The 26,203-nt window shown below is 45.4% G+C and overlaps 1 protein-coding gene across 6 annotated transcripts in view; it reads left to right on the forward strand.

The window, feature by feature from the left end:
- Positions 1–26,203, forward strand: part of LOC125453956 (uncharacterized protein KIAA2012 homolog) — a 59,241-nt gene that overhangs the window by 30,548 nt on the left and 2,490 nt on the right. For 3 of the 6 annotated variants that reach the window (XM_059647082.1, XM_059647084.1, XM_059647085.1), the window contains 11 exons: positions 1,677–1,793; positions 10,474–10,559; positions 11,195–11,246; positions 15,146–15,334; positions 16,514–16,628; positions 17,600–17,750; positions 18,287–18,608; positions 19,532–19,800; positions 20,730–20,902; positions 21,661–21,833; positions 22,544–22,763. In XM_059647082.1, the coding sequence (XP_059503065.1) occupies positions 1,677–1,793; positions 10,474–10,559; positions 11,195–11,246; positions 15,146–15,334; positions 16,514–16,628; positions 17,600–17,750; positions 18,287–18,608; positions 19,532–19,800; positions 20,730–20,902; positions 21,661–21,833; positions 22,544–22,763 (1,867 nt within the window). Of the gene's footprint in view, positions 1–1,676; positions 1,794–10,473; positions 10,560–11,194; positions 11,247–15,145; positions 15,335–16,513; positions 16,629–17,599; positions 17,751–18,286; positions 18,609–19,531; positions 19,801–20,729; positions 20,903–21,660; positions 21,834–22,543; positions 22,764–26,203 lie in introns of those variants that run through there. The other 3 variants (XM_059647083.1, XR_009445926.1, XM_059647086.1) reach the window with 3 other exon arrangements.

The following is a 26,203-nucleotide window of genomic DNA, read 5'->3' on the forward strand; positions in this document are numbered from 1 at the left end:
CTTTTTTATTCCCCCACAGTACCCGTGTTATGTGTGTTGACTCAGTGAATACACCATGTGCAAAAAGACTGTGTATTCATATTTCCACCACCAGGAACACACCCATGTAGCCAGGGAACTGGTAACAAGCAAATCCCAATATGGGCAATGTTTACTTGAAAAATGTAAAGGGGGAGCGTAGAGATTGAATCAAAATAGAATTTGAGGGTGAAATAAAGCACTCCAACCCACCTCTCCCTAAAGATGTCGCAAGCATTGGTGGACACCGTGCTTGAACGTAGAGGCTGATCTTTTATTAGACATTGGGTCATTAGATGGTTTGCTCACAGTCTGAGTCATTTGATTACAGATGAGACTGTTCTCTATCTTATCTGCAATATCTCTGTACAGTGTACAAGGTGCTGTGTGTGTAATACTGCACATATGAGGGTACATGTCTGCATGATATGCACATTTTTTTGTGCAGGTATGTTTGTATTGTGTGTGTGTTTCTCTCTCTCTCTTTGGTACATTGTGTGAGTGTATCTGTTTGCCTGGACGGCATGCCTGGTGTGTTTAGTATGTGAGCCTGTTAGATGAAACAATTGTGTTAATGTAGATGTTTATGGTACACCCCATCTGTGTGTACAGATGTGCAACTATATATGGAGGTGTATGTGTGTCTCTGTAGGGTACAGATGATATGTATGTATGTCCATTTGTATGATACATGCTGTGTGTCTGTTTTTATGGCATATTAATGTGTATTGGTGTGTGTGTGTGTGTGTGTGTGTGTGTGTGTGTGTGTGTGTGTGTGTGTGTATTGTATGTGTTTTTAAATCCCCTCACAGAGGATCTCTGGGCTATCACTCAGGAAATCAAATAAGTTCAAGAGGGTCCATTCATCCTCATATCCCCACCGATGATCTAAAGATGCAGATCCCCCTCTCCCCGAAAAATGCCGCAATGTCTTGCTAGTGTTCATTCCCTTGGCTCATTTTCACACCTACACCTCCAAAACACAAACCAGAAATAGTTCCAAGGCTGGAAACAAACTCAACATGTCAGGCAGCCGTATTGGAGAGGAGAAGAGGAGAGTTTAATATTTCTCTCCAATTCTGCTGAAAGGCCATCACCCTGAAACATGCTCCCTCCCACCTTCAGACCTGCCTGAGAGTTTCCCAACATTTTCTGTTTTTATATTTTTGTAGTTCTTTCACTGGACGTGGGGTCAATGGCTTAGCCAGTATTTGTTGTCAATCCCTAATTGCCCTTGAGAGGGTGATGGGTGAGACTATGCTGTGAGGGAACTCCGACAGGAATGAGCTGGGACTGAAACGACTAACCTCTGACAACCACAAACATCTCTCTTTGTGCTGGGCATTACTGCAGCCGCATGAGAATTTTGCCACAATTCCCATTGATTTGAATTTTACTAAAGCTGCTCAAAGCTATTATGAGTTAAATGCTGTGTTGATGTCAAAGGACAGTCACTCTCACCTCTCCATTGGACTTCAGCTTCAACTCTGAACCAAGGCTGTAAACAAACTTGATCCTTTCACGATTCCAGTCCTGCTTTTAAGATTGAATGACAACGATCCAACAGGAAGAGAGGAGTCTTTGAATCCGGGATGCTACGCGGAACAAGATTCTCCTGTTCGAGGTATCTATGGTAACTGGCTTCCCTTGTTTTCCAGGGCATTTTCTACCTGAGAGTGTTGTGAGTGGCAAGGAAGCCAGACTAATAACTAACCAGGAACCAGAAGGCGAGGTAGTGAATACCAAACACCTTGAAGATTTTCACATAGAGACAGGTTAGTATCTTCAAAGTATACCTGGGTTTTAATGTTCCTGGTTGAAGAATAGATATTGGCTAAACTACTGGGACAACTCTTCTGCCGTTCTTGGGAAGAGTGCCATGGGACCTTTCATATTCATCTGAGGGGGTAAGTGGGGACTTGCTCCACTGCCTCATCCTAAGGACAGCGTCTCAGACTACACAGCCCTCTCTTAGCTCCTCATTGGATGCCAATTTGGAATAGGTGCTCAAGTTAGTGCAGTGAGTCTTGAACCAACAATCTCCTGAGTCCTGATCACCCTCTACTGATCCCTAAGATTGACTTAACATTTATCTATTTGGTTTGAACCCAAGATTCATGAGACTAAAGGAGCACATTTAAATCTCGGAGTCAGAAAATTTAGAACATCATTCTCTACCTGGGTCCCTTCATGTTTGACAATTCTGTACATGTTTTGGTATCCAGGCTTGGCATTTATTTTGATCCATGAATTATAAGAGAATACATTAATGTTTCAACAAAAGTGTCTTAGAACATAGAACATAGAAACATAGAAAAGTACAGCACAGTACAGGCCCTTCAGCCCACGATATTGTGCCGTAGAATAATTCTAATCCAAAAATAATATAACCTAACCTACATTCCCCTCAATTCACTGCTGTCCGTGTGCATGTCCAGCAGTCGCTTAAATGTCACTAATGACTCCGCTTCCACGACTACCACTAGCAAACTATTCCATGCGCTCACAACTCTCTGGGTGAAGAACCTCCCTCTGATGTCCCCTCTATACATTCCTCCTAACACCTTAAAACTATGACCCCTCGTGGAAGTCAGTCCTGCCCTGGGGAAAGGTCTGTGGCTATCGACTGTATCCATGCCTGTCATTACCTTGTACACCTCGATCAGGTCACCTCTCTTCCTCCTTCTCTCCAGAGAGAAAAGTCCGAGCTCAGTCAACCTCTCCTCGTAAGACAAATCCTCCAGTCCAGGCAGCATCCTGGTAAACCTCCTTTGCACCCCCTCCAAAGCCTCCACATCTTTCCTATAATAGGGTGACCAGAACTGGACACAATATTCCAAGTGTGGTCTCACCAGGGTTTTGTAGAGCTGCAGCAAAACCTTGCGGCTCTTAAACTCGGTCCCCCTGTTAATGAAAGCCAAAACAACCTTATCCACAGCTTTTGTGCTCCTGAGATGCTGCTGGGCCTGCTGTGTTCATCCAGCTTCACATTTTATTATCCACTTGGGTGGCAACTTTGAGGGAGCTATGCACTTGAACACCAAGATCCTGCTGTTCCTGCACACTGCCGAGAATCCTGCCTTTAATCCTATATTCAACATTTAAGTTCGACCTTCCAAAATGGATCACTTCGCATTTATCCAGGTTGAACTCCATCTGCCATTTCTCAGCCCAGCTCTGCATACTGTCAATGTCTCGCTGAAGCCTGCAATAGCCCACGATACCATCAACGGCACCTCCAACCTTTGTGTCATCAGCAAACATACTAACCCACCCCTCAACCTCCTCATCCAAATCATTTATAAAAACTATAAAGAGCAGAGGCCCAAGAACAGAGCCCTGCGGGACACCACTCAGCACTGACCTCCAGGCAGAATACTTACCATCTACAACCACTCTCTGCCTCCTGCCAGCCAAACAATTCTGAATCCAGACAGCCAAATCACCCTGTATCCCATACCTCCTGACTTTATGAATGAGCCTGCCATGGGGAACCTTATCAAATGCCTTGCTGAAGTCCATATACACCACATCCACTGCTCGACCCTCATCAACCTGTCTCGTGACTTCCTCAAAGAAATCAATAAGATTTGTAAGGCATGACCTGCCCCTCAAAAAGCCATGCTGACTCCCTTTAATCACGCTGTGCTTTTCCAAATAGTCATAAATCCCATCCCTCAGAATTCTTTCCAAAACCTTGCTGACCACAGACATAAGACTGACTGGTCTGTAATTTCCAGGGATTTCCCTATTCCCTTTCTTGAAAAGAGGAACAACATTTGCCTCTCTCCAATCTTCCGGTATGACTCCCGTGGAGAGTGAGGAAGCAAAGATCTTCGCCAGTGGCTTAGCAACCTCCTTTCTCGCTTCCCGCTTTCTCGCTTCTTGATTTGAACATGAGAATGTAGATTTGAATTGCAATTCCCAGACAATGCAACTCCTAGCAATCAAATGTTGCAGTGCTCAAATATGTTTCAAGTAACTAGCTATATAATGAAGAAGAGTCTGAAGTATTCTGAAGAAGGATCATTGGACCCAAAACATAATTTCCTTCCTTCCTCCCTCTCTTCCTTCCTTCCCTCTCTTCCTCGATCCCTTTCTTTCCCTCATTCATACTCCCTTTCTCTCGCTTTCACTCATTCTCTCTCTCTCTCTCCTTTTTCTCTCAGCTGCCAGATCTGCTGAATTTTTCCAGCAATTTCTGTTTCGGTTTCTATTTTCCAGCATCCACTGTTCTTTCCTTTTTTTAATATATAATCACCTTGGTCTCCTTCACAACTGCAGTGCTGGATGTTAAAAATCACTGTCTTTTACACTGAATTAATGGCCCTTCAGTAATTCTCCATCCTTTCCGAACCTGCAAGTAAGCTTTCTTCCAATCTTCTGGTTAAGTTGGCAATCTTCCATGTAAGGAGATATAACTATTATTTAGTCCTATCTGGAGTTGTACCCAGTGCAGGAGCTTCCAAAGCCTCTGACATAATCTCAGCACCTTCTGATAGCACAATCTGAAAATTTCTCACAGGTCAGAAACTTTGTGAGATAAAAAACACATGGCTCCTCCCGGCTCTGCATTGTTCTTTAAGTGTGCACGTACAATGTTGGGCTAAACATTACATCATTTGCTTCTTTTCTTTCCAACTGTTGACGATGGGCAGCAAAATGTTCCTGTAAAAACCCTCCACATCCTCTCAGAGATACTGTCACCCCCTGATTCCTTCTATTCTCTTCTGAGTAATTCCCAGATCCAAGATGCCTTGCCCCTGGATTTCCATGCGCTACCTGTATATAGTCCTCCCCACTTTATTGTTAATTCATTCTTGGGATGTGGGGGTTGCTGGCTAGCCAAGTATTTATTGCCCATCCCTAGTTGCCCTTGAGAGGGTGATACTGAGCCACCATCTCGAATTGCTGCAATCTACATGCTCTGGATGCATCCACAATACTGCAAGGGAGGAAGTTCCAGAATTCTGACCCAGCCACAGTGAAGGAATGGCAATTATATTTTCAGTCAGAACGGTGAGTGGCTTGGAGAGGAACTAGCAGGTGATGGTGTTCTACTACCCTTGTCTTCTTAGGTTGTGTGTTCGGCAGATGCTGTCAAAGGAGCCTGGATGAGTTGCTGGAGTGCATCTTGTAGATGGTGTATGTTGCTGGTGCTGTGCATTGGCGGAGAATAGATAGTATTTTGAGATGTTGGACGGGATGTTAATCAATCAGGCTGCTTTGTCCTAAATTGGTTCAGGCTTCTTGAGGTGCACTCATTCAGAATCCAAGTGGGGCATATTCAATCACACTCTTGATTTATGCCTTGTAGATGGTGGGCCAGTTTTGGGAGTCAGGAGATGAGTTACTCACCGTGGGATTCTTAGTCTATGATCTGTTCTTGTAGCCACAGTAGTTATAAGACTGGTCCAGTCCACTTTCTGGTCAATGATGTTGATAGTGGGGGATTCAGTGAAAGTAACATCTTTGGCCGTCAAGGGGCAATGGTTAGATTCTCTGTTGTTGAAAATGGCCATTGCCTGACACTCAAGTGATGTGAATAACTTCTGTGCAGAGTAAGTTTATCAACAACTCCCTGTGTTTCCCTTCATTCTCAGCAACAGCAGCAAATTGTCCAGATATTGGATCAGTTGGTCTAGATGACTGAATCTCTGTAGACAACAGGCCACCCTCTGATGAAATGTGAAGTGCTATTATTGAAATCCTGTAGTAGACAGGCCCTTGAATATCGCTTTCCATTAAAGATAAAGGAAAGTGTGTACTGAACCTCTGAAACTGACCAGAAACCATTTGTATTATCAAAGATATACCAGCTAAACCCTGGGATGTTACCAATCTGATGTGCCAGTGGGTGCACTGTTGTTGAGGACTCTTTATATTCAATGATCACTTGCCATGAACCATCTCGTTTCTTAAGCAGCCAAATACTTTCTTTGGATATGGACATTGCTGGCAAGGCAATGTTCTTCGTTCGAGCAAACGATCAGGGCCATTTGGTCCAGAAGCAAATAACCCTTCATTGTCCTCTCTTGGGTTTCTTACAGCTCTTGGCAAAATGACAGTTTCCTCCACAGTTGCAACAAATCCTATCATCTGCTCCTCTCACCAGATTAAATCAAGGTTTTCATCTCCTGCTGCTATTTCTTGAGGGTTGCAGCTTTCATATTGCACTCCTTGCCCTTTTGTTCTTGCATTTCCACCACTGATGCTGAACATCTTGTCCTCAGTAATTCCATTGTCAGAATCAAACCTGTTTTCTGTAAATGAGCCTTTGAAAGAGGTTAAGACACAGTTGATCAGTGAACCCAGAGGCCACTGGCCTCATCAACTTACTGCTGTCCATCCAAAATCAGAAGCAAAATTACTGCAGAGGTAGAGAACATTTCAGAAACACTTCGGCAGTCAGGCAGCCACTGTGGAGAGAGGAATCAAAGGTTAATACTTTGGGACTAAGCCTCTCCGGTTCTGCTGAAAGGTCGTGACTCCAAAAAATTAACTTCCACAATCCCTCCCTCCACAGCTACTTCCCAACCTACTGAGAATTTTCCAGCTCTTTCCACTTTTATTTCGATGAGGGACTCATCCATATTCTAAGTTTGGAATTCTGGCAGTGAGCAGCCAGCGGGGATCCACAGAATTGTCACATCACAGAGGGAGGTCGCTCAGCCCATCAAGTCTCTTCTGCCTTCTGCCTGTAACCCCACACATTCTTCCTTTTGGAACAACTGTCTAATTCCCTTCTGAATCCATGCTCCAAGGCATCACATTCCAGACCATAACTAGTCATGCGTGAAGAGATTTTCCTCATGTGGCCTTTTACTAGTTCACTTTAATCAGTGCTATTTAGCACTGGGTCAATCCTTACATGAGTAGAACAGTTTTTTCCTTTCTCTACTTTGCCCGGACCCCTCATGACTTTGAATACATCAGTCAGCTTCCTCTTCCTCAAAGAAACAGCATCAACTTCTCCAATTTATCAATGCAACTTGAAGAGATACTGTAGGAACAGGGTCTTCCTGCTCGATGTCTCCATGGTACGAGGCTCCTTTATTTTCCAGGGCATCTACCACTTCAGGGTGATGCCAGTGGAGCGATAGCTGGCCTGGTTACTGGCCAGGAACTGAAAGGTGAGTTAGTGACTGCGCTCTGTACTATGATACAAAACACCTCAAGGATTGTTTACTTAGTTGATTCTCCCCTTGAAATTTGGCACACACTATCTAAGAGTTGGCAATGGCAGATTCAATTGTGGCTTTCAAGGGACAATTATCTGAAGAGAAAAGTTAAATTGTGAGGCTGTGGGCAAGAGGCATTAAATGTGAGTTATTCTTGCGTTAAGGAAGCACTTGAGTGAGTGTGACTTCAAGGTGCCTTTACAAAACTGGATTCAACAGATATCAGAGGGACAACTCAATGGCTGCAGTTATGCCTAGCGCAGAGGAAGCTAGCTATGTTGTTTTTCTTAATCTTTCAAGTGATGTGACTGCTGCTAGAGAAGCCAGAATTTATTGCCCATCCTTAATTGCCCTTGCAAAGTTGGTGAGCCTCTCCTTGAACTGCTGCTGTCCACTTTGTGCAGGTGCAGCCGCAGTTCTGTTGCAAAGGGAGTCCTTTACCTAAACACTGGCCCTGTTGATACTCAGAATCCTTTCCATTGTCCCCTTAGGGGAGGTTTATGCTCTTGTGATTGGATACCTATGTAACAGAGATCTCTGGCACCTGCCTTATAGAATCATAGAGTTGTACAGCACAGAAAGAGACCCTTCAGTTCACCCTGTCCATGCCGACCAAATATCCTAAGTTTATCTCGTCCCATGTGCGAGTTTTTGGCCTGCATCCCTGTAAAACCTTCCTATTCATATACCCATCCAGATGCCTTTTAAATATTGTAATTGTATCAGCCTCCACCACTTCCTCTGGCAGCTCATTCCATACACGCACCATCCTCTGCGTGAAAAAGTTGCCACTTAGGTCCCTTTTATATCTTTTCCCTCTCTCCTTAAACCTACGTCCTCTGGTTTTGGACTCCCCTACTATGGGAAAAAGACTTTGGTTATTCACCCTATCTATGCCCTCATGATTCGATAAACCTCTAAAAGTTATCCCTCAGCCTCTGGCACTCCAGGGAAAAGAGCTCCATCCTATTCAGCTTCTTCCTATAACTCAAACCTTCCTCTCCCAGTCACATCCTTGTAAATCTTTTCTGAGCCCTTTCAAGTTTAACAGCAACATTCCTATAGCATTGAACACAGTATTCCAAAAGTGGCCTAACCAATATCCTGTCTAGCCACAACATGACCTCCCAACTCCCATACACAATACATTGACCAGCAAAGGCAAGTGTACCAAACATTGCCTTCACTAACCTGTCTACCTGTGATTCCTGCTAGCCCATGAAATCTTACTAATGTCCTGAAGAGTATGTGCAACACCACTCTGAGTTGAAAGAAGTGGTGCTTTACCTGACACGAACTCTCAAGGTGGCTTTATGCTTGTGCTAAAATACCCCTCCGCCTCAGTGTGTCAAAAACTGGGCACACAATTTGAATCTGTTGCAATTTGTCCATTGCTGGTCATTGCTAATGGGCAACCTTACATTTATATAGCCAATTTCACATGCTCGCGGCATCCCAAACTGCCATACCATTGATGAAATACTATTAGAGAGTAAGTCACTGCTGTAAAGTAAGAAATTCAGCAGCTATTTTGTGCACAGCAAGCTCTCACAAACACCAGAATGGTAATGAATAGTTAACCTGCATTTTAGCAGCTTTAAAGGTAAATACTGACTAGAACACTATGGAGAACTCCTCTACTGCTCTTCCAAATGGAGCTATGGATCTTTCACGTCCATCTGAAAGGACACTTGTGGGCTTTAGTTCATGTCTCAACGCAAAGACAGCACCTTGGCCAGTGTAGCACTTACTCATCATTGTATTGGATTGTCAGCCCATTTATTTACAGCTGTCAGGGGAGTGTGAATTGATCTATTGCACCGAAAGGGAGAGAATACCCTAGTGGTATTATTGCCGGCCTTTTAATCCAGAGACCCAGATAATGTTCTGGTGACACAGGTTCGAATCCTGCCAGGGCAGACGGTAAATTTGAATTCAATTTAAAAAATCTGGAATTAAGAATCTAATGATAACCATGAACCCATTGTCGATTGTTGGGAAAAACCCACCTGGTTCACTAATGTCCTTTAGGGAAGGAAACTGCCATCCTTACCTGGTCGGGCCAACATGTGACTCTAAACCCACAGCAATGTGGTTGACTCTAAACAGCCCTCTGGGCAATTAGGGATGGACAATAAATGTTGTCTGGTCAGCGATGCCCTCATCCCGTGAATGAATAATGAAGACAAAAAAGATCTCTCTGCCTTCTAGTCACATTCAGTCATCCATGACTTACAGACAGAGGGAAAATCAGTCAGTCTTCCTGCTCCTGATCATTGTCCAGTGATTCCTGGGTCATAGAAAGAGGAGGAGAGATCCTACTCCTGATCATGGATTAGAGAAAGAGGAAATCAGCTAGTATTCCTGTCCCTGATCTCTTTCCAGTGACCTCTGGCACAATAGGTATGCAGACACTGAATCTTTTGCTGCACCAACTTTAATTTGAATTCCTAAGATTTAGGAATGTGAGAGATGTTCATTTTGTAATCTGAGATCTGATACAAAGTCATTAATTACCAAAATCTGTGCGTAAGATGCACACAAATTCCTCTCAGACACTACAACCCTGGGGATGCCAATTCAATTTGTTTTTATGTTCTTGATATGCTCCTGAACTGGAAATTATAATCAGGAGCACTACATAACTGACAGCCTGAATTCAACAGAAGATTGACAAATAGGCTAAGCTCTGGACAGTGAAAGTCCAGTGATAAAATAAAAACAGGGTTTTTTTCAGACAGAGTTTTGAATAGAGTAGTAGGGGAAAGGATGTTGTTAGTGTAATGTTAAATAGTTGATTGGTTCTATGTTTGATTTGTGAGTATACAGTCACAGTGTTTAATTGATTAGGTCTGGGTGATGACTTAGAGCAAAGTTAAAAAGTGAAATATCATAAACCAGCATCAATGTGAGTGGAAACTGAGCCTAAGTGTGGATGTTGACATTTTGTGAATGCTGAGATGCTATAGAACTTGTTGCAAACTTTGAAACTAATGTAATCTCTGGACTACTCTGAAATTTATAAAATACACAAGAGATTATGTGAAATATAAGCAGATTTGGTAGACACTTTCAAAAGAGAGCTGAATACGTACTTAGAAACAAAAACATCTGTAGGACTATAGGTATGAAAAGGGGAGAAAGACAAATTGGAATGTTTTTTTCAAAGATTAAGCACAGCTACAATGGGCTGAAAGGCCTCTGTGTCTGCTGATAAACACTTTGATTCTACATGCAGTGACACTAATTTTCTTCTAATTCCTTCCTGATGTAGGTGATGACATTGTTTACAAGAGCAACAGAGAGTCTGGTCAGGCCCCAGGGTCGTACAAGAGGTCAAAGCGAAGGCATGCTAGGAAGGTCAGTGTCAAGTCAGCCTCTTTGGGATTCTGTACATTGTTCTCTATCACTTGCTGGTTAATTTAAATGATTAGGAAGAAATGTTATGATTGCATGAAATTTGGCACTCTCTGTGTTTGATTTGGTAATTACAAGACTTAAGTGACTTCAGCAACAAGCTTCCCTTTCAGCAAAAGATTTAATGCCCAGGGCATTAAGGTTCAGTCACAGAATATGGGACTGGAGTAACATGTGAGCTAGAGGATTGGGAGAGGCTTGGGCTGCCTCTGAAGGATACTAGTGAACCAGCTCAGTTTTTACAACAATTTGGTCAATTGTGTCTTTGACCCCCAAGTTATTGATTCCAGTTTCACGCCTTTGAGGGTTAGATTTGACCCCAGCTGGTTCCTAGGTGACCCCTGAATGGTTCAATAAGATCAGCAGGAGTGTCTTGAGGAATATTGACATTGATTCTCTCCTTGATAGGCCTAATGCTACAGTCCCTAGTCCAGTACATCTTTCATTGTAGATGGAGGTCATGGCAGCCTATGCGACATCTTGGAACGATCTTATATACTGCTCTGAAGTTCTGCTATGAGTATTCTCACCAAAAGACTGTGTAACCTTTGTACTTGTTTTCTGTCAATTTTTTTTAGGCTTTCAGACAAGGAGGCCAGAGACGGACTGACCCTGGTGGGGATTCATCAGGTAAGGAGCAGGTCATCAGGGAACTTGAGTCTGAAACCACCAGACAGCCTTTGAAACACTGGCAATATGCCTCAGCCTAGTCTGACTATGACTGGGACACAGCAGGTGGAACTTCCCTAGGATTGTTCTGCTCAGAAAAGGTCACACGGAGATCCAACCAATAGTAGGAGCTAAAGCAAATCTCTGAAGGAAACTCCAGTGAATAACCATTATGTATTGGTCATACCACTCCTCCATTTTGAAGTACACAAGAACTATATTCCTAAATGGTCCAGAAAGAATTGGACAAGTACTTGAAGAGGAAAATATCTGCCGTGTGATATGCAAAGGAGACAGAGACAAATTGGAATGCTCTTTTCAGGAGAGTGAGTGGCATTTGCCAGTTTTACTGGTTTTTCCTTTTGAGATTGAGGTGAAGAGTTCAGGATTCTGAAGAGACAGGAATATCCTACACTGACTTCAGAAACACTTCCCAAACCCATTTCCTTTCAAACATTTCTCCACAATGACCTGCAATTACTTCTGACTGTCTCCTCAGGTCTCCCCAGCCAGACACCTGTAGTCATGGCAGGAACCCTGTGACTTGCCCTGTGACTTGCCCTGTGACAACAGCTAAAGGAGTGCCCATGGGGGCTATTTGCTACTCTACTGCGTTGGGATTAGCAGTATACATACGGTCTGCCCCAAGCGTGCACTGAAAGACCACAGTGTCTTTCAGTAAACGAGGGCAAAGTGGATCTAGTTGAATGTGTCCCTACAATTAGGCAAGAGCTGAATTCAGAGTTAGGGGGGATGGGAGATTGCTCAAAGTCACAGGTGACAATTTGGAGATGGTGGTTCCAGAACTTGGTACTGGAGCATTTTGTGACAAAACTGCAGGAAACAGTTAGATGTCGTTAACCAGAGAACGGAGTGCAACGGCTAAACGTGTAAGTGTCACTTTAAAGGCTAGAGTACGTGCCAATCTCCCAGGAACGAGATGACAGAGTATGCCGATGTTTCATTTTGCCAGCCCCAGTTAGTAACCTGAATGTTGCTTTTGTGGTGCTGCACTGGTTTCCACTTGGTGTGGGAATTGGAATCAATGCCAGAACTGTGAGTGAGAGAGCTTGACTCGACGCCAATGACTTCCCCTCTCAAATAGATGAGTCACATCCCTGGTCCAATGAGTGGCACTGCAGCCCAGGATCTTCTGCCATGTGACTTGAAGTCGCTGCATAATGGGTGAATGATCACACCTTCTCTGTGACTTTTGCACCTAACTGACAGGGTTCAGGTGGTGTTTGAGCAATCCTAACTCTGAACACCTCATAACAATATCCTTCCTTTGCAGCAGAAATGAGAGAGATCAACTTTGTCCTTCTGTCTACCTAATCAGCTCCAATCCGCCTAAAGGCTACACTGAGTTGGAGGTGCAGTTGCGGGGGATGAGGCAATCTTCATGTAGGACCAGACCATGCTAGCCCCATCAGTCTGTGCATGATCATAAGTCAGCACTTGCTTAGCTGTAATCTACTCTTAGATACCCAGTTTGGGTTGCACCAGAACAAGTCGGCTCCTGACCTCATTACAGCCTTGGTCCAAACATGGTTGTGATGGGCAGCTGAACTCTAGAAAGGCTGCCCATCACATCAAGGCCAGTTATTGGAGATCAGTCATGTTAGTCCCAGGATATCTCTGCAGGAGTTTCTCAGGACAGTGTCCTCAACCCAACCATCTTCAGTTGCTTCATCAGTGACCTTCCCTCCATCATAAGGTCAGGCAAAGGGACATTCGCCAATAAATACAGTCATACAGCATGGAAACAAACCCTTCAGTCCAACTCGTCCGAGTTGACCAGGTTTCCTAAACTGAGCTATTCCGACTGCCTGTGTTTGGCTCGTATCACTCTAAACCTTTCCTATCAATGTCCCTGTCCAAATGTCTTTTAAATGCTGTAATTGTATGTGCCTCTACCACTTCCTCTGGCAATTTATTTCATATACCCACCAACTTCTGTGTGAAAACATTGCCCTGTGTCCCGGTTTAAATCATTTCCCTCTCAGTTTTCAAGTACACACTCTAGATTTGGACTCCCCTACCATGGGGAAAAGACTTTGGCTATTCACCTTATTTTGCCTCTCATCATTTTGTAAACCTCTATAAGGTCACCCCTCAACTTCCTACAATCCAGTGAATAAAGTCACAGCCCATCCAGCCTCTTCTTCCAATGCAAGCCCTTCAATCTCAGTAACATCCTTGTAACACTTTTCTGCACACTTTCCAGTTTAACAACATCCTTCCTATCCTAGGGCAAACAGAATTGTACACAGTACTCCAAAAGTAGCCTTATCAACATCCTGTACAGCTGCAACATGATGTTCCAACTCAATGCACTGACCAATGAAGGCTAAGCAGGCCAAACTCCTCCTTCACTGTATAAAAACTGAAAGAACTGCCGATTCTGTAAACCGGAAGCAAACATAGAAGTTGCCTGAAAAGCTCAGCCAGTCAGGCAGCATCTGTGAAGGAAAAAATCAGAGTTAACGTTTCGGGTCCAGTGACCCTTCCTCAGAACTGGAGCCACTGGACCTGAAACATTAACTCTGATTTCTCTTCACAGATGCTGCCAGACCTGCTGAGCTTTTCCAGCCTTCTTCACCATCCTATCTACCTGAGATGCCACTTTCAAGGAACTGTATACCTGCACATCTAGGTATCTCTGTCCAACAACACACCCGGGGATCCTACCATTAACTGTGTAAGTTCTGCCCTGGTTTGTCTTACCAAAATGCAGCACCTTGCATTTATCTAAATTAAACTCCTTCTGCCACTCCTTGGCACATTGCCCATCTGATCTAGATCCCTTTGTAATCTTAGATAACCTTCTTCACTATCCATTACATCACCAATGTCATCTGTAAATTTACTAACCATGCCTCCCACATTCTCCTTTAAATTGCTCATATAAATGAGAAACAACAGTGTACCCAGCACTGATCCTTGCAGTACACCACTGGTCACAGGGCTGCAGTCCAAAAAATTGCACCATCTTCAGCATTCAAGATAGATCAGAAATGGAACAGTTCGCGTCCATATGCGTAAACAACATTAAGGTCTGGGATGATAGGAGGCTTGTAACATTCATACCATACAAGCCCAGAAAATGACCAACTGGATGAGCCACATGTATACGTCAAGAGCAGGTCAGAGGTTAGGAAGAATATGGTGAGCACTCACCTCCTGATTCCCTGAAGCCTGTTCACCATGTACACGGCACAAGTCAGGAGTATATTGGAATACTCCCCACTTGCCTGGGTACATGCAGCTCTAACAATACTCAAGAAGCTTGACACCATCCAGCACAAGGCAACCTGCTTGACTGACACTTTGTTCATCAACTTCAATATTCACTTCCTCCACCGCTGATGCTCAGTGGCACCAGTGATGCAGTAATTTACCAAGCTTTCTGAGACAGCACCTTCCAAACCTGTGACCTCTAATGCCTAGTCAGAAAAGAGCACCAAATTGAGGGGAGTACCACCTCCTCAAGTTCCTCCACAAGCCACACACCATCCTGACTTGTAACTGTATCACTGTTCCTTCATTGAACCTGGGTGAAAATCCTTTAAAACGGCACTCTGGGTGTACATACAGCAGAAGCACTGTGGTAGTTCAACACCATCTTTTCAAGGTTATTTAAGGATAACAACAAATGCTAGCCAGCAACACCCAGATCCTGTGACCAAGTTTTTAAAAAGTATCATTGCCTACACCCATTTAACACGTGTTCTTCATGACTGGAGCAGGACTGAGCTGATTCGGGAAACTTGAATAACGAACAGACAAAAGGGGAACTTTAAGTCAGAACTGAACCTGGAAACTTGTGTCTTTAATTCACTAACATCTGATTGAATTAGTAGGAACATCAGAGAGCAGATCATCCAGACGTGGGGTCAACAGCCAACTCCCAGAAGCCCCTGCCAGCTTGCAGGAGGATATGTTGGATGAAAATGGACATTTGAATCCTCCTGGTTCCCACCGAAACCCGGTCTTTGACTCGTTTCTGGAGGGGGAGGTAATGCGGAACAGGAAACATGCTGCACTTGGTAAGTGGTGCATTCCAAACTGATTCACAGAGTATCCAGGACCGGAGCTAAGGGAGTTTCTTCATCAGCTGGAGAAACTTCTGATCAACAAAACATTTAAGGAATGCACTTAGTTATAGAGACGTACAGCATGGGTACAAACCCTCCAGTTCAATTCATCCATGCCGACCAGATATCCTAAATTAATCTAGTCCCATTTGTCAGTATTTGATTCATATCCCTGAAAACCCTTCCTATTCATGTATCTATCCCAATGCCTGCAACCAGAGCTGTACACCTGTAGTGTTTGATGGGGACAGTGTTGAGGAAGCTTTATTTTTAGTTTAAAAGAGTAGAAGGCACTTCAATCTGTATCTAATCCCATGCTTCACCTGCCCTGGGAGTGTGTGATGGGGACAGTGTCAAGGAAACTACACTTCGTATTAAACCTTGCACTGTCCCTGTCCTCGGAGTGAATGATGGGGTCAGTGTACAGAGAGCTTTACTACCTAATCCCTTGCTGTCCCTGTCCTGGGTGTTTTATTTGGGAGAGTTAGGAGGGTTACTCTGTATGTAACCCTGTGCTGTCCCTGTGTTGGGAGTGTTCATAGTAACAGGGTGAAGGTTGCTTTAATTTTAGTTTAACCCTGAGTATCTAACCCCGTGCTGTACCTCTCCTGACTGTGTTTGGGGACAATATAGAGAGAGTGTAAGTTTAGAAGAGTTGGAGGGGTGGGTGATACTTACTCTGTATCTAGCCCTGTGTTATCCCTGCCCTGGAAGTTTTTGATGGGGTCAGTGTCTCGGGAGTTCTACTTTCTTTTTACTTTTAGTTTAAAAACAGTAGAGGGGGTTTTACTCTTTATCTAACCCTATGTGCTATCTCACCAGAGATTGTTTGATGGTGATGGTGTTGAGGGAATTTTAATTTCAGTTTTACAAAGGGAGAATAAGATTGTGCTTAGGTACCTGTGCTGGAGTATTTGAGAAGGCCATGCAAAAATAGCGTGGCATCAGGAAGGCAGCAGAAACCAGTCTGTCCTCCTGAAAACGCGACAGAGTGCAGCCTTTGTAGCCCAACTCTGTCTCTATGTGGTGACGATAATCCAGCACTGTGTAACTTTCCTCCCACAGAATGTAATGTGGATCCACGACCGGGGCAGGGCCTTTCTCACCAAGTATGTTGTGCTCCGTCCTCAGGCACCGGCTACGAAAGCTCGACAGTGATCCCTTCCCTGACAGGCTGGTCTGAACTGGAAACCAGCAGCCCATCAGCAGCTGAGGAGCTGGAGGCAATGTGTGGTCTCCACACAGTGTAAGTGTTACTGAAGTCGTGAGAACGGAGCAGAGAGGATTCTCCCAGCTAGAAGTTTGATGTACCAGGTTTAAGATAAAAGAACCCGAAGACAGATGACAAAATTTTTGTTTTAAGATATTTTCGAATCAACCTGTTCAAAGATGTTACAACACACCCCTGGAGTGGGTGGGACTTGAACCCAAGTCTCCTAAACGATATTAACTCAAGTTAATGTGATCTGGAACACGTTGATCAGATCAGGCAATCGAGTTGTAACTTCCAAAGGGAAACTGGATGATTAGGGTTATAGAGATGTGCAGCAATGGAAACAGACCCTTTGGGTCAACTCGTCCATGCCGACCGGACGTCCTAAACTGATCCAGCCCCATTTGCCAGCATTTGGCCCATATCCATCAAAAGCCTTCCTATTCATCTACCGATCCAGATGCCTTTTAAATGTTTCAATTTGAAGGGAATGAAGGCTGTGGGAGTGAGCACAGAGGATTGTGATTCATTGGATTGCTCTTTCAAAGAGCCTGCAGTGACCCAGTGGGCTGAATGGCCTTCTCACATATACATCATTCTCAGACTACAAGTTTCACTGTATTCTCCCACTTTGTACTACAGAGTGCTGAGGGCTCAGGAAGGGGAATTTCTACTGACAGGACTGCTCCCATCAAAATAACCCCTGCATCAGAGAGCTCCTTCACTGCAATCATCCCCTACATGCTGTCATTGCTCCCCCATTCCCACCCTGTGCTTGGCCTGATACGGTGGGGTAAACTGCTGTTCCTAGTAGGCGATACCCTTCTCTTCTGTGGCCCAGCCCTGGTTAGGATCAGAGGCTAGGTCTTGGCCTTCCTGCCACCAAAGCTTCCCCCATCCCAGCAGAGCATGAAGGGCAAGGGGTTGTCTTCTAGTTCCCTGTGTCCCCACACCCCTTCTTTCCTACCCATTGTGTAACCATGGCCACCCTCTGTTCTGTGCAGTGATGATGGACATTCCCCCAGTCACCATAGGAGTCGTCGTCTTCTGGCAAAGGATGGTCACATGGTTGCAGGGGATTCGGAGACAGAAGCTGAAGACCAAGAGGCTGAATTACGGAATGATCTTGGCAAGGGAAGCACTGGAATCAAGGCTGTGAGTTAATCAGGGCAGAACTCCCTCTCCATCACAGCCTGAAGAGTTTAACTTTGACATGAGACCTGAATGGGATCAGGGTGTACGTGGAACTGAGGGCCGAGGGCCTGGAGCCTGTAGTGGTGGGTGGAGGGGGGCTAGGCATCTCAGGGCCTGGGGGTTGGATCCACTGTCTGTGATAGTCCCGGAGTGTCTCATAATTAAAGCTCAATCTTTTAGCCATTGTTGCAAACAGCCAAAGAGAAGAATAATAAGGACATTAAAAGATGCCTTCAAAAGATTTTGCAAGAAAAGTATTGAAGTTGGAGGAGGGTTTTTTGTAGTTGATGGATTGTATGTCATTTGGTGAAATCTTCAGGTGCACAAACAGCAGTATCAGCCATGATTTGGGACTGAGTAATTTCTAGGCTATAACCATTGTGAGCATGACAGTGATAAGACTTGGGATTGGGAATGTTAACTGGCCTCCAGACCTGGATTGGGAGTGCTGCAATTCAGCCTGAGGAGAAATTTATAAAATTATGTTCTCTCCACAGAAGAAAAAGAGCAAAAGAAATAAAGGACAGAAAAGTCCCAACCAGGATCCAAATGCCAAGGACGGCAACTTGGTGCCCAGCAGCTCTGAAGGGCTGAAGACCCCACAGGAACCAAGTCATAAAACAGGCCTGAGGAGTTCACTAGTGTCGAACCAGGCGTTGGGGCTGAACGAACCATTAGAGTCAAGGAACCCAGTGGGTCAAGACCAAGAATCCGGGTCAAAAGTACCACCAGGCCCAAGGGGTTCACTGGGTTCATTCCCGAGCTCGGGGCTTAACAATGAGAGGACCAGGAACAATGGACGTGCAGAATTTGTTGTAGGTGAGCTGAAGTTTACATATGACTGGGACAGGTTGGCAAGCAGCTTGGGGAAGTGGCAGGGTGGTTAATGTGCAGCAGTGCTGAGTCCGCTACCTCCCACCCCCTAAAATGGGTACTTTGATGACAGCAGTGGTGCGGTAGGGGACATTTCACTCCCATCCATATCCTGTCTGTAACTGGCCAAACAATGCCCAAAGCCAAGCATCCTGCCTTTCAGATGAAACCGGGCTGTACTAAGGACAGGTGCCTGTCACTTCGAGCAGGCACACTATGCCCAGCAGAGGACCACTCCTAAGGTTCTCCTCCTTCTGCCACATTTATCCTCCAGCCCCCACCTCCCACCTCATCAGGCCTGATTCCCGTTTTACCATCCTCCCTGTACCTTACCACCCTGGCCCTGATGAGATCCTGGGCTGACCTGAAATTCCGGTACCATATTGCCCCCTTCTGCCTGTGATCGCAATGATGGTTACAGCTCCTGATGGTGCTGCTGAGACATGAGCTGCCAGCTATTTGACTGGATCGTGGTTATCGAAGGAAGAAGTCATTGGTAAAATGGTAGTAGGCATGTAGTGGAGGTGTTGTTGATGGAAGCTACTGGGGACAAACACAGACCGGCATGGCACCAATTTTTACAGCCCATTCCCGTACCCCTCACCTCAAAGTTTGGCTTGTTGTTCCCAGGTCACCAGTGACCCCTGATGGTAAGATCTGGTTCCTACCATGTTTCTTGCTAATGTTCCTGTGGGCGAACAGGTCTAAGCTGGTGTTACTGACTGTCCCAGTCAGAGCGAGTGTCAGGGCGGAATCCCTCTGACACTCTCAAATGCCAAACACCCCCGTATCTGGATGGAAGTGAACGAGCAGAAGGTTGCCCTGAAGTTGACAAGTAAATGAAATCCTCCCTCCATTTGTTTGTTTAGGGAGACCCAGAGAGAAGAGAGCCCAGCAACAGCAATACTCGTCCCGAGCGAAGCAGAAGGAATCTTCCAAACCAGTGATGAGGAGGACAGTGACAGGTGATGGTGAAGAGGAGGATGCAGAGCACAGTTCTGAGGAAGGAGGATCCCTGCACTCAATAAGGACAAGGAACACTCCAATATCAGGGTCAACAGTCACTGCCTTCACTGCTGACCAGGATCCAAACTCTCACTTCAACAACACCACAGTGAGAGATCAAGTGAAGGATCAGGTGAGGTGCAGTGAACCGTTTGGAGTAAATGACACTGGAAATAGGTCAGTCAGTGGCTGAAAGGAAAAGCTATGCTCACACATCCGGGGAAGGAGTTGGGCAGTGACGTTCACCATCCGTGCCCCACTCCATCTCCAATCTCGCCGTCCACATGTCTTTTTCAAACATAAAGTCCACACGATCACTCATCCCCAAACCAGGACAGTGCTGGCGAGCTACTTAGCCCCCAAGCTGACCTTCTAACCACATATCCTTGTCAACATTAATGCAGATGAGCTGTGCACCTCTTTAGCATCACCTGGCTCCACTCCTGCCTCAGCTCATCACTGCTGAAATCCTCATCTATACCTGTCTAATTATCTCTAGACTCAGCTATCTGAGTACTCTCCTGATTGGCCTTCTACGTTCTTGAGGTCTTTGTTAACTGGCAGCAGGTCTTATTTCTTTATCTTCCCTGTGCTCACCAGCTTATATTTGCTTCTGGTCCGTATTAATTCCACTGAAAAGTTCTCATCTTTCAGTTACCTGGGACCCTAAACTTTGCAATATCCTTCCTACATCTCCCTGGCTCTCCCTTTCCTCCTCAAAACCGCCAGCAAAGTTACGGCCATGGCCAGGTCAATCTAGTTACTCATGGCTCAATGTCAAGTTTTGATTCATTATGATTCTGTGATAGTTTTAATAAAATCAAGTTGTTATTGTTAAGGCGAGAGGGCAATATTCTTCACACTAAACTGTAAAAACTGTCCTTGAGCCACCACAGGACTAAGGCTGCTAACACAGAGGCCCCAAGGATCAATCTCAGGCCCAAGGCTTCACAACAGGCCCAAAGTCAATGTGCCCTCGCGACTGAGTTAAAATCCAGCAGGAGTATTTTTTTAACACGAGATTGAGGTGTGCATGCTCTCACTGTCTTCATATCCAATTAGGAAGACTCCGACTACTCACAGGAGAACACACATTTACCAGAGTCAAAGCACCTCAGGAGGTCAGGGAGCAGCAGGGTGAAGGGTGGAGACCGCCCCCAGAGACGGCAGGAGATGGAGCGGCGAATTCAGCAGGAGCTGGATGACAACCAGAGACGGAAAGAGCAGGAGATCAGGTAGCAGGAGCTGGTGACAACCAGAGACGGAAAGAGCAGGAGATCAGGTAGCAGGAGCTGGTGGCTGTGGGGAAGTCAGGGTTCAAAATCCATTGCCTGTGTCCTTTGTGCAGCAGTACTGTCAGTCGAAGACACCTGCTGAGGAACTCTGACTCCTGCACTGGGTGTTCAGGACATAACAACAGGTGCCCGGGGTTAGAGAGAATCTGAACCAACCCCAGAATCTTCACGCTGCTCCGTCCTGAGCTCAGATGCCTGAAGTTCGGTACCAGTTTGGAGCCCAATTTCCACTATGCTGGCAGTGCCTGGACAGTCCAGAGACTGTCTGCAGGTCTAGCCTCTCTAAATTTAACATCTTGTAGTTATCACTGTAAAAACGACATGCTGTTGTAGTGTTTTCCTCGCACTCATATCAGGACACATACAACAATGCTAAACTTTAAAGGGAGCAACAATTCATACAGTGGGAACGGGTACTTTTGGTCGGCAAGTCAACTCTGATTAGTTGAGGTTTTATCGTGGAGAATGCACTACAGAACGCTTGTTCACCATATTTTGCTTAATTCAAGTGTTGTACAAAGCCTAATCATGTTCCTTTTGCCTGCAGAGGGCATTTAATCTTTCCTCCTCTGCCATTCTTTGAGGAATGTGAGGAGAAAATGGATACTGGTGCAGTAACATACAAGACCAGTAATCACCACCTCTAACATCCAGCCTGCAGTGTTACTCCGGTGATGGAGTTTGTTTGTGATTCACAGGAAACAAAGGCAACAACACGAGCGTGAGATAACGCAGCAGCTCGAAGCTGAACACAGCCGGCAAGAACAGGAGCAGCGGGAACAACGACGGCAACATCGGCAGCAGGAGGAATATCGTAGGAAAGTGCAGGAAATGCAGCAGAGGAAGGAGAGGAGCCTGGCAGAGAGAGCAGGTAAGTGAATGGGGACAAAAGACATCAGAGTATTTTAACCGTGTTCGCAGGATGTTCAGATCACTGACTTGGCCAGCATTTATTGTCCATCTCTAGTTGCTCTGGACAAGGAACTGGTGAACTGCCTGCTTGATCCACTGCAGTTCGTTTGCTGTAGGTAACACAAACCACAGTACTGTTAAGGAGGGAATTGCAGGATTTGTTCACCCAGAGGATGTTGAAACTTTGGAATTCTCTGTCCCAGAGGGCTGTGGAAACTCAATCATTGAGCAAGTTCAAGACAGAAATTGCTAGGTTTCCAGAGACTAATGACATCAAGGATATAAAGATAACGTGGTAAAGTGGCATTTGAGTAGATGATCAGCTGTGATCTAATTGAATGGCAAAGCAGGCCTGATGGGCTGAATGGCATACTCCTATGTCAATGTGCCACGGGGTGACAGTACTAGATAGTGGTGAATCATCCCCATGTGATAGGCAAGAGTCACTGTATGTGGGATCAGGTTGTGCTGTGATACCCTGCATCTTCATTTACAAAGCCAATGCTGACTGGTCCCATCAGGTGGTTTGGGAGGACACTCAGTGCTTTTCAGAAATTTAGCATGAATTACAAAGAGCTGAGGGAATCAGTTCAGAGATAAAGGAATGAGAGTGAAGCCAGTGCGCACACAGTGGGTCAAGTATCTGTGTTTCTCACTTTGCTGCACTAGAGGAGGCAAAGAGACTTCAGAGAGAGCGTCAGAAAGAGCAAGAAGAGGAGGAGGAGCTTCTGAAGGCAATGGATGAAACACAGAGAACGGAATACCTGAGACTGAAGCAGATTAAGGAAGAGAGAGAGAAGAAGGAGATGGAGGAACAGCGCAGGGAGGAAGAGGAAAGAAGCAAGTTTCTGATGCAGGAAGCAATGCAAGAAGCAATGTTCCTGCTGCAGTGAGTATCAAAGCAACTGATACACAGCGTTGAAAACGGACACACACAGTAAGTTGGAAACCCAGACTGGATCTCGCAGGCTTTTAGTCCCACTTTCCCTAGTTCGTTGGGTTTATTCTGGGTATCAGTAAACCAAGGCAGTTCTTACAACAGAATATATAGAACACAGAACATAGAACAGTACAGCACAGAACAGGCCCTTCAGCCCATGATGTTGTGCCGACCATTGATCCTCATGTATGCACCCTCAAATTTCTGTGACCATATACATGTCCAGCAATCTCTTAAATGTCCCCAATGACCTTGCTTCCACAACTGCTGCTGGCAACGCATTCCATGCTCTCACAACTCTCTGTGTAAAGAACCCGCCTCTGACATCCCCTCTACACTCTCCGCCAAACAGCTTAAAACTATGACCCCTCGTGTTAGCCATTTCTGCCCTGGGAAACAGTCTCTGGCTATCAACTCTATCTATGCCTCTCATTATATTGTATACCTCAATTAGGTCCCCTCTCCTCCTCCTTTTCTCCAATGAAAAAAGTCCGAGCTCAGTCAACCTCTCTTCATAAGATAAGCCCTCCAGTCCAGGCAGCATCCTGGTAAACCTCCTCTGAACCCTCTCCAAAGCATCCACATCTTTCCTATAATAGGGTGACCAGAACTGGACGCAGTATTCCAAGTGCAGTCTAACCAAAGTTTTATAGAGCTGCAACAAGATCTCACGACTCTTAAACTCAATCCCCCTGTTAATGAAAGCCAAAACACCATATGCTTTCTTAACAACCCTGTCCACTTGGGTGGCCATTTTAAGGGATCTATGTATCTGCACACCAAGATCCCTCTGTTCCTCCACACTGCCAAGAATCCTATCCTTAATCCTGTACTCAGCTTTCAAATTCGACCTTCCAAAATGCATCACCTCGCATTTATCCAGGTTGAACTCCATCTGCCACCTCTCAGCCCATCTCCGCATCCTGTCAATGTACCGCTGCAGCCTACAACAGCCCTCTATACTGTCAACGACACCTCCAACCTTTGTGTCGTCTGCAAACTTGCTGACCCATCCTTCAATCCCCTCATCCAAGTCATTAATAAAAATTACAAACAGTAGAGGCCCAAGGACAGAGCCCTGTGGAACACCACTCACCACTGACTTCCAGGCAGAATATTTTCCTTCTACTACCACTCGCTGCCTCCTGTTGGCCAGCCAATTCTGTATCCAGACAGCTAAGTTCCCCTGTATCCCATTCCTCCTGACCTTCTGAATGAGCCTACCATGGGGAACCTTATCAAATGCCTTACTGAAGTCCCTATGCACCACATCCACAGCTCGACCCTCATCAACCTTTCTAGTCACATCCTCAAAGAACTCGATAAGGTTTGTGAGGCATGACCTGCCCCCCTCAAAGCCGTGTTGACTGCATTTGATCAAGCCATGCTCTTCCAGATGGTCATAAATCCTATCCCTCAGAATCCTTTCTAACACCTTGCAGACGACAGACGTGAGACTTACTGGTCTGTAATTGCCGGGGATTTCCCTATTTCCTTTCTTGAAGAGAGGAATTACATTTGCCTCTCTCCAGTCCTCAGGTACGACTCCAGTGGAGAGCGAGGATGCAAAGATCCTCGCAAGTGGCGAAGCAATTGCATTTCTCGCTTCCCAAAGCAGCCGAGGTCAAATCTGGTCCGGGCCTGGCGACTTGTCAAGCGTAATGTTTGACAAAATTTTCAGCACATCAGCATCCTCTATCTCTATCCATTCCAGCATGCACACCTGCTCTTCAAAGGTTTCATTCACTACAAAGTTCGTTTCTTTTGTAAAGACAGAAGCAAGAAACTCATTTAGGGCTTCCCCTACCTCCTCAGACTCCACACACAAGTTCCCTATGCTATCCCTGATCGGCCCTACTCTTTCTTTGACCATTCTCTTATTCCTCACATACGTGTAAAATGCCTTTGTTTTCCCTAATTCGTTCTGCCAAGCCTTTCTTGTGCCCCCTCCTGGCTCTCCTCAGACCATTTTTGAGCTCCTTCCTTGCCTGCGTGTAATCCTCTCTAGCTGAGCTTGACCCTAGCTTCCTCCACCTTATGTAAGCTACCTTCTTCCTTTTCACAAGAAGCTCCACCGCTCTCGTCATCCAAGGTTCCTTTATCTTACCCCTTCTTGCCTGTCTCAGAGGAACATATTTACTCATCGCTCGCAACAACTGTTCCTTAAACAGTCTCCACATGTCTGTAGTGCCCTTACCATGGAACAATTGCTCACAGTCCATGCTTCCTAACTCATGTCTGATCGCGTCATAGTTTCCTCTTCCCAATTAAATATCCTCCCATTTTGCCTAATCCTCTCTTTCTCCATAGCTATGTAGAATGTGAGGCAGTTATGGTCACTATCACCAAAATGCTCTCCCACCACAAGATCTGATACCTGCCCCGGCTCGTTTCCGAGCAGCAAGTCTAGAATGGCCTCTCCCCTCGTTGGCCTGTCAACGTACTGAGTTAGGAAACCCTCCTGAACAATGCAAAGTTCTTTATTACAGCAAACTACATTACAAAAATATCTTACCCATACAATGTTTACAAAAAGACATGGCCTTTCTAATCATTAGGTCATTACCAAGTTTTTTAAAAAAAAGTTTTCACCTTTCATTTCACCAAATGCAGCAAATTTTAGGTTAATATCGACAGCTCACACTCGCAGAGTACTAGAAATCAAACACGCAGAGTTCAGTCTATGATTGCTTCAGTTACAAAGCTTGTTATAAACAAACATGTTCTTTCAGGCCAAACACACAGAAGCAGAGAAAATAGCAGCAGGAGTAGGCCATTCACTATGATCATGGCTGGTCATCCAAAGCAGCCTGTTTCCGTGTTCACCTTTTGATCCGTTTTGCCCTAAGAACTTCATGTAACTCCTTGTAAACATTCAATTTTTTCACTTCAGTAATAATAAAATGTGAGGCTGTATGAACACAGCAGGCCCAGCAGTATCTCAGGAGCACAGAAGCTGACATTTCGGGCCTAGACCCTTCATCAGAGAGGGGGAGGCGGACCGAAGATGGAGAGAAAAGAAGATAGGTGGAGAGAGTATAGGTGGGGAGGTAGGGAGGGGATAGGTCAGTCCAGGGAAGACGGACAGGTCAAGGAGGTGGGATGAGGTTAGTAGGTAGGAGATGGAGGTGCGGCTTGGGGTGGGAGGAAGGGATGGGTGAGAGGAAGAACAGGTTAGGGAGGCAGAGACAGGCTGGGCTGGTTTTGGGATGCAGTGGGTGGAGGGGCAGAGCTGGGCTGGTTGTGTGGTGCAGTGGGGGGAGGGGACGAACTGGGATGGTTTTGGGATGCAGTGGGGGAAGGGGAGATTTTGAAGCTGTTGAAGTCCACATTGATACCATTGGGCTGCAGGGTTCCCAAGCGGAATATGAGTTGCTGTTCCTACAACC

Source organism: Stegostoma tigrinum, chromosome 7 (genome assembly GCF_030684315.1).
Source record: "Stegostoma tigrinum isolate sSteTig4 chromosome 7, sSteTig4.hap1, whole genome shotgun sequence".
In the NCBI taxonomy this organism is placed as follows: Eukaryota; Metazoa; Chordata; class Chondrichthyes; order Orectolobiformes; family Stegostomatidae; genus Stegostoma; species Stegostoma tigrinum.